General features: G+C 46.1%; 3 protein-coding genes across 3 annotated transcripts; 1 reads left to right on the plus strand and 2 right to left on the minus strand.

Annotated features, from left to right (window-relative positions):
- Nucleotides 1-2,979: 2,979 nt before the first annotated feature.
- On the plus strand, nucleotides 2,980-3,762 carry EURHEDRAFT_390695 (uncharacterized protein; the record flags this gene model as incomplete). Its single annotated transcript, XM_040779845.1, has 3 exons — nucleotides 2,980-3,159; nucleotides 3,235-3,474; nucleotides 3,529-3,762. The coding sequence occupies exons 1-3, from the start codon at nucleotides 2,992-2,994 to the stop codon at nucleotides 3,760-3,762; spliced, it is 642 nt and encodes a 213-aa protein (XP_040633660.1). The 5' UTR covers nucleotides 2,980-2,991.
- Nucleotides 3,763-5,504: 1,742 nt separating this feature from the next.
- Nucleotides 5,505-5,870, minus strand: EURHEDRAFT_407269 (uncharacterized protein; the record flags this gene model as incomplete). The annotated part of the gene is made up of 1 exon (XM_040780511.1): nucleotides 5,505-5,870. The coding sequence occupies one exon, from the start codon at nucleotides 5,868-5,870 to the stop codon at nucleotides 5,505-5,507; it is 366 nt and encodes a 121-aa protein (XP_040633661.1).
- A 1,783-nt stretch (nucleotides 5,871-7,653) lies between these two features.
- EURHEDRAFT_417930 (uncharacterized protein) lies at nucleotides 7,654-8,361 on the minus strand (the record flags this gene model as incomplete). Its single annotated transcript, XM_040783311.1, has 1 exon — nucleotides 7,654-8,361. One exon carries the CDS (start codon nucleotides 8,356-8,358, stop codon nucleotides 7,999-8,001), a length of 360 nt encoding a protein of 119 aa, XP_040633662.1. The 3' UTR covers nucleotides 7,654-7,998.
- Nucleotides 8,362-8,539: the final 178 nt, after the last annotated feature.

The following is an 8,539-nucleotide window of genomic DNA, read 5'->3' on the forward strand; positions in this document are numbered from 1 at the left end:
GCATCAAACTGGACCACATTTTCATTGCCCCATTCAATAGCCACCCTGGCTGCTTTCTGCAGTTTGTCACAGACTTCTTTGACAGAGTGTCCTGAGGCAAGCAGACCTATATCATCTGCAAAGGAAAGAGACTGGATGCCAGTCACACTCCTCTCAATCACCTCAAACACACCACTGAGGTAGATGATGAACAGAATGGGTGACACTGGTGAGCCCTGTGGCACTCCTGAGTTGATTGGGTGTGCTGGGCACTGTGTGTTGTCAATCTGCAGCTGAACCCATCTGTCAGTCAGGAAGGACTGAACCCATCGACATGCCGAGCATTTACAAGTGTGATATTTGGTCCGAAGAACTGGTCATTTCAGATCTGACCAGCTTGCCATGAATATAAATTACCTATCAAGATATTTAATTCGTCTAGTCTGTTCGAATAGATCTGTGAACTTTTCGCCAAGTTTTTTCAACCATAAGGCTTGCTAATCAGAAGCATCCAAGCGGCCCAGAACTTCTTAGCCGAGTTCAATTATTTGATCTAGATTGGATAGTGCTTGGGTTTTACAGTACCGCTGAAGAAGACAAGCCAGGAGGAATATGAACTGCATGTGCTCTGGATGTCCTCACAGCACGGCGTCGGCCTTGGCCTTTGGGCGTTCAATGGTGCAAACAAGATCAATCTATCCCTCGTAATCCAGCCTCGACTTCCCCCCAGCTCAGATTGAAGCTCCCAAGTAATTAAAGGCACCTGGCATCCGCCCTCTCCACCCATCGCTGGCACGCCGCGGAGGACCAACTACATCGCATGGCCCGCAAACTGGGTGCCCTGCTCGGAGATCTCATTTCTTGGTCCCGAGATTAATCGGATCATTCGGAAAATGGGTCTCGCAATTTGCCCGGACATCTGGGATCAATCCTCGGCCGTTTTGAACAGTTTGTCAGTGCGGATGGCACTACACTCTGGGCTGCAATGACGTCTGGTATTCCTGCCATTGGGATGTATCTTCTACTCCGCCTTCTGACAAGGACATGAGATGCAAAAGAGGCAATTGCGTTGTGAGCGGAGCTGCATAATCACATTGTCTCCATGTCTGCTACGTTCGTTGCACGCCAGCGATTTTCACGAAGATCCAGCGCGATGGGACGAGAGCGCTAGGTCTTGGCTGCGTAGCGCCGACCGGGCGAAAGTCGCCCAGCGCAACCCATTGAATGTGATCACCAGAAGCCTTCCGCTTCGGTTAGCGGTAGCTTCCTCCACTATGCGAGTGTGATCAATGCCTGAAGAGAGGCGATGCTTGGGATGAACGGCCTGCTTTCTGGGACTCCGGTTCTGATAACAAACGGGTCGCTTCCCCTCGCGCTTTGCTCGTGGTATTTCCCCCCAGATCTCATTGTGCTGCAGAACAAGAAAGCCATGTCGAGTTTAGTGACTTGTTCCTGCCAAGGGGGGCTGTCCTGTTGATCAAGAAATAATCACGGATTAATCTGGAGATGCTAGGTGGTCCACAGGCATAAGATTTGATTTAAAATGCACGTCCACAAATAGGAATATCATCAGAAGCAACTCTTCTGCAGAATCGTGAGTGAAGCGGTATCAATCAGACTAGGGTTGTGCATAGATCTGCACACTAAAGCTTGGACGAAAATTTAATAAGCTCACCGAATCGATATGTGGATAGGCCTCCTACCGCCCGTAGCCCGTCCGTCTGAGCCCGTAGGGCGGCCCTGGGCCGCCCATTTTGGCCCATTAAGTGCACAATTTTCCTAATTAGGAATCATAACTCGATTATTCAGCGGATAAACTACCTGTTTTTGATGCCGGTTCCAGTTTCGTCTATACCAAATGTTGGTATTTATATACCACCACATTGAAATATAATGGCTAATACTTGTATTCAGGTTCTGCGTACATTCAATATACTAAACATCTTCTGGTTTCAGGGATAAATGATGTTGGTGGTTAGTTATGTACTAGAGTAATAAAGATACTGATCTTCGTGCTGAAAACATATTTATCACTATGTCTACCACCATCGTTTTACTCTGAAAATCAACATCAGAACCCTTATTTAATGTTAGAATTCAGATTTAGCACATCAAACACTGTCCAAACACCTATTTCTCTGTCTCTTGACTTTGCACGTAAGGCAAATACCGAAAATCACTGAGAAAAACGGCATAAATAATGCATGTCACGGGCTCTCTTATGTTTGTACTGTTTGACTGCCCGCCCTCGGGCTGAGCCCAGCCGGGCATGCCCAGAGCTGTGCCGAGGTCTATATGTGGAAAACTGACCATCCACCAACCTTTGAAGAACTCGATCAAAACAATAGGTCAATACAAAGGATGGCTAACCTAGAAAGTACACTGTAAAGCATTTTTTGCTGAATTGGAGTTCAAAGGCCGAAGAACTCAGCTGTTTGGTTATCCCAATTCAGCATTCCTCGTGGGGTGATCTACAGAGCTAGGACTTAAGGGCCCTGAGCATAAATATTAGCTGCGGATTCACCAATCGCTGAACGGAACCCATGTGGGTTTGGCGAGTCAGAAAGTCAATAGTGGCTCAACAATCTATAGAAACTATCTCGGTCCGTCCCATCTTTCTCCGCCCGAATAGGAAAGACAATAGGAACTACAGAGTACACCCACGGAGATTTTCCCAGCTGATGTGAAAAAGGCCGCTCAGAAGGGCTAGATTGATCTTCGATCTCTTGGCCTTGGCCTCAGGTTTATGATCGCCAGTAGTCCCTTCCATACAGAGTGGTTCCGACCCAGTATGGCCATGTTAATAGTTTCACCTCTATTCAGAGCTGAGCAGAATGTTGAGGAATTAATCACATATGCTTTTCAAGGGTAGACAGAGAGGTTGACTGGTGAAGCCTATTTAAAGCCCCAAGTATCCAGTGCCTAGTCTCTTATTCTCTCCAGCCTCCAGTCCTCAATATTCCAAGCATCCTGATTCCGCTTCTACAAAAACACCCCAAACAATTCTTCAACATGCGCTTTACACCTATTGTTTCTTTCTTGGCCCTGGCCGCCTCTGCCAACGCCGCGGTCAGCGCCTCGCAAATGACGGCCAACATTGACGCGATCACTCAGCAGTCGTCTGACACCAACGACATTGCTAAGGGTATCTCTGTCACAACCCTCTTTAGCGATACTCCTGTATGATGACTCCCACATGATTACTAGGCTAACATAGTCCTTGGAATAATACATGGATACTAATTGAATTTATAGCAATTGATCGACAACTTCAAGCAGATCATTTACAATGTTGGAAATGACATTTCCGCTATGAATAGCAAGCGCTCCATCGAGGCTCGTCAGGATTGCCTGGATGTGAAGGACCTTGATAGATGCCTGCGCGATCTTGGGGAGATTGTCGAGAATCCATCTCAGATTCTTGGAAAGAAGAGACAGGCCGCTTCTGCCTACAGCGACACTGAGCAGCAAGCGGTTTGCACTTCTTTCAGAAGCGTAAGTGATTTTCAGGGTAATAGCTGTCTTGAACCATACTAATGAGAACAATAGTTTGTTATGGTCCACCAGCAGCTTCTGAAGACGGTGATTGGCAAACATGGCCTTTTGAGTCTGACCCCTTTCACCGAGCCAATCGCTGCTGTTCTCCGCATTCTGGAAAATGGTGTTGATACGCTCGCCTTAGGGATCATTGACAGTGTCCCAACCTGTGCTCAGGATGCCACTCAGAATTTGAACAGCTTGGATAGTACTCTTGGTGATGCTCTGGATAAGTACTCGCAATAAGTGGTTTTGACTTGAATTACGAGTCCGATATTGGTCGAGACAAGCCTCATTCATGTTTTTTCTACAACGGCAGAGGAGCTTTGGCAAATCTGCATATGATAAAATGCTTTTTAATGCCTGAAATACTACACTCTTAATGCTAAAGCAAGTTCTCTTCAGTTAGTCTTCCGTAAGCTCTGTATAGACGAGTTGCAAATGGTTGTCACAATACCGAGTATCTCAAAGTTATCGGTGAAACAATCCTATCAGTTAGATGAGCCCTATTCTGAATCCATAAACAAAACCAAGACATACTAGGCGTAGCAAAGTACGAATGGGTTGATAACCCATGGATTTTCTAACACTTTTTATTGACTCCCTATCTGGGTTTGAGTTCTCAACAGGTCGCCCGCTGGTTGTCTTTCCAGTTGCACCCCGACTCCGTAGGCTTCCCTACTTTTTCTTCTATCACGGCCCTATTCCCCAAATATTATAGAGAAGACCCCGCAGGAGCCCGCCGATATTCAACTCACTTGCAGTCTGAAACGCTGTGCTAGATTGCTGCGCGAGACTAGAGTACACGTCATGGCATCTGCCTTCAGAAGATCGAAGCATTATTCATAATGATTGATTATATACTTCTTAGCCCAGAAGACAAATACATACGACCATAGGGTGTTGAAAACAGATTTTCTCGTCCACTCAGTCCTCTTCCCCTTGAGAAACCATATTCATCTCGCCAGATCATCCATTCCAGGATCTGCTCTCGCTAGTTGCGGATATATCTTGATGAAGGGGCGTTGTCAGTGGTGGTGAACAGCAATATCAAAGGGCCGTAGAGCTTGCGGAGCGAAACGGACATAAAGCTGCTGTCCGGCTCTTGAGGTCTTTCAGGAATTCGGTTCAGTCGAGTACTCCCTAGCTGTTCACAAATTTTTTTGGTAAAAGAGAAGGAAGATGTTTTGAGTTGCAACCTTCTAGAATGAATTTGCCAGCGAGGGTTATAACCTTAACAATAACTGGCATATCATAATAGTGCGAAAAGCCTACAACTATGTTTCAGATTGGCACATTCTGTGTATGTTTAATTTACCCAATGCATAAAGTACGAGGTTCCGAGGAAAACCGATATGAAAGACGAACTGGCCAAGGCAACAAAAAAAACTGCAAACATATTGCATCGAGTTACGCGTGGGGAGACTCCCGTGCCAACACGGGTGATCAGCTAAGAATTGAAGAAAGCCACCCAAAGCCACTGGTGCTCAGAGATGCAGTAGAAATCGTCATACGCCTCGGAATTCGGTATACCTGTATCGATAAGGTGTGCATCAAACAGAAATATGGAAAAGGAAAACGCGTCAGATCTCAGCAATGTATGAGACTTAATATTTCGATCGTTGACGCAACCAGATCAGACTCGAACCACGGTCTTTGGAGATTTCAAAGCATAAAACCGGGATCCAACCAAGAGTCGATCTACCCGGATGCCCATGGAGCTCAACGCCAATAAATGCTAAAACCATGATACAGGAACCTGAATAGACTTCACGGGGTTGGTCTTACCAAGAGGCCATAACATCTTCTTGACTCCTGATATTCACTGAAGAGCAAGTGTACTTAAAATGCTAAGCAATGCGGTGTTGGGAGTCGGTTCATGTACCCTTGAGCAGTTACCACGGTAAATTAAAGCTGAAGTTCCTGATACTTGAGGGCCTGTTTTTTCTCGACTTGGGAATATGACTACTTGCAAGGCTCACTTTTTATCATCCTGGAATATTGCATTGTATGTCTGACTTCGGCATTGTCGTTGATTTCCTGATCCGAGTCGCAAAGTCACGGCTATTGCGCTTCATGAACATAATGTCCTCGGCCCAATAGTTATCCTCGTAATCTTTTTCGAAAGCACTCTTCAATTGCTGATAGTACTTTCCTTCGGGGCTCAAGATAGCGCTCCCGCCCATAACTTTGCAGTCTTCTGAGAAAATCTTAGTGAGACTGCTGACAACTACGTCTGCATGTGGAAGGACATCAACGTTGGTGGAGTTTCCATTCTTCTCGTCAACAACCACGTCGAAGTCATAGGCATCAGCCAAATTTTCGATTCGCGTTAGGTCGGGGCATTTCAGCATAGGATTTCCGGGAAATTCACAGAGGAGGGCCAGATATCGCTCGCCAGCCTTAAGGCGGACTTCCAAGTCATCCAGATCTTCCGATTAGTCATTTCCGTAGAAAAGACAGCCGGGGCCGAATTTTCGCAGGATTTCGCGAGTGTCAACGTAAGGGAAACCAAGTTTTATATTCTTCAGTTGACCTCTGCACTCTAACATCATCCAGTGAGTGTTGAAAATGGAGTTCATTCTATAGGGATAGAGATAACCATCGTCGTCGGAAAGTCCCGTCACTCCACACAAGTCCGAGGTCGTTTTGGGGCTTGGTTCGACTGCAAGATCTACTTCGCCCACCAAAAAGCCAGCTATGCGCTGACGGATTGCTTGCTTGTCGTTATCGACAAACTATATATCCAATTTTCGACCAAAACGCTCCTCCAGGAACTGTGTGCTTTCGACTCTTTCTGAGGTGACTTTTTATATTGGGGAAGTCTGATATACAGATGCTGTGTGGTGTCTCTTTGGGCGTTTTTCTCTGGTTTATTATCGGCTGCAGCGGTATGGAATCTACTAGCTTGCCATCTGAGAAGAGTGAGTGACAGAATTCTGCATGTCTGCTTGAGATACCATCACCAGAATGTTGCCAGTATTGCTTGACTATTAGGAAGAGATTTTTGTCGAAGATTGCAGCTGACACCGAGGGCCGAGATCTTCTCGATGATCTTTGAAGCCTCTTTGGTTTTATCGAGAGACATATCAATGATTTTGACGTCTCCTGCGAGGCCGGGCTCTGCTTTTGCCTAGATGAAGGTGTGACATCTTGCAGATCCTTTGGCCTTGACAAAGCCTTCTTATCTTGTTAGTCACGGTAATGGGTCCGCTGTTGCTACAACACACGCCTCTCATCACTGCGAACAGGAATGACAGGTATTAGAATCTATGATCAGGGGATTCTATATGCTCCTATGGTCTTGGCTTTAACAAGGGTTCCATGTTTTACTGTCAACGCGCCAGCACTAATGTACAAAGAGTATCATCTGATATAGATTCTTCGGCAACCCAGGACTTGTTCATGTCTCCCATCACCGTCAATAACAGGACTGGGATGGCCAGGCAGTTTGTTCCTCAACTCAATTCATCTTTGACTTGGGATGCTCTCAGGCCAGATTAATTCCCTAGTAATTGCTCAGGCGCTGCCTTCTTCAGTAATCACACTGTTAGCCCCAACACGACATGCGTACAGCATCAGTGTGTATATTGGGAGGTTTGGCCCACACCCCATTTGCACCTACCCGGAATCGTCAAGATTTTAATGAGACATTGTTTGTGACTGCGAATGGTGGAAACCGAGAAACCACCTTTTAATCAACACTCTCCATAAGCACCGGATATTCTGAGCTTCCGAATGGCTTTAACAATGATAACGCTGGTCCTCTGCTAGAGGATAGCCCGTTTGGAAATTGCTCTTTAGATTTCAGCTATCAGTTAAGGTAAGCACGCTTCTTATTCTGTAACCTAGAGTACTAAATCCTTACTCGAATTATCATATTTAGCGACTAAAATATAGAGGCAAACGGACCCCCAATGGCGGGGACCTCGTATGTGGACTGCACTGAAGCCAGTTGTTGTTGTTATCATAGTCGTTATTATTGTCCTTGTCGTTGTCATCGTCGTCATTTGTAGGTGTGTACGTGCAGGTAGGCTATAGCCTTTCGTTATTCTTATGGTAGAGCAGGACTACTTTCGTCGTGCGTGATCCTCATCTGTATGGTAATTCTACTGGCATTTGATCCTAAAACTATAGCGTAGACCTCGCCCTCACCCGCGGGTAACCCTCGGAGGGTCACCCTAATACCCTCATTTTGAGGGTTGAGGGTCTGGCTCTCTTACCCGCAGTGAGGGTCCAGGTCAGGTCTTGACCCTCCGAGGGTGACCCGCGGGTTACCCGCGGGTCATCAAACAAGACAAACAGTGGAGACTCATGTCCTGCATAATTTATGCAGGCCTTGGCTGTAATTATGTGTATCTCATTTACAGTTACATCATCACATATTGACAGTAGAAAGAAGATTTCTGTGATTGATATTGATCAGGTGACAAGACTTCATTCTTTTAGACCAAGGCTAGCTACAGTACTATTCTTAATTTCTTATTGAACCTCATACCCCTCAAGAAGTCTCGGGCGTTTCCGAACTCTCCCTGACATGCGCTGTTGTGGGAGTGGAAGAGTAGGCTCATCATCCTCATTTTCACAGCCTCCCTCTGGCATAGATGCAATACTCCTTTGCTGCTTCCCCTGGCTCTTTCCACCTGGAACTTGGCTAATTTGCTGTATCTGGATCAAATCCCCCTCATCATCTTCCTCATTATCACTAATTGGATCAAATTCACTTGCTTTGGTGTCTTTTTCCTCTCTGTCCGCCTGTACCTCTTCATAGGAGAGATACTCATTGATCATTGCCCTCTGTTCTTCCTTGAGATCAAACCGGGATGTACACATAAAAAGCATTAGGTCTCGGATAGTTCCAGGGCTGAGAGAGCCTCGTCGATAGTGGCAGACATCTCGAGCAGAGTTAAAGAGCCGCTCTACACCAGCACCAGTGGCAGGGATTGAGAGAATGTCACGGGCAAGGCTTGCAAGTGCTGGAAATCTATGCTGATGCTCCTTCCAAAAGATGCGGGGACCAGTC

This window comes from Aspergillus ruber (genome assembly GCF_000600275.1).
Source record: "Aspergillus ruber CBS 135680 unplaced genomic scaffold scaffold00076, whole genome shotgun sequence".
In the NCBI taxonomy this organism is placed as follows: domain Eukaryota; kingdom Fungi; phylum Ascomycota; class Eurotiomycetes; order Eurotiales; family Aspergillaceae; genus Aspergillus; species Aspergillus ruber.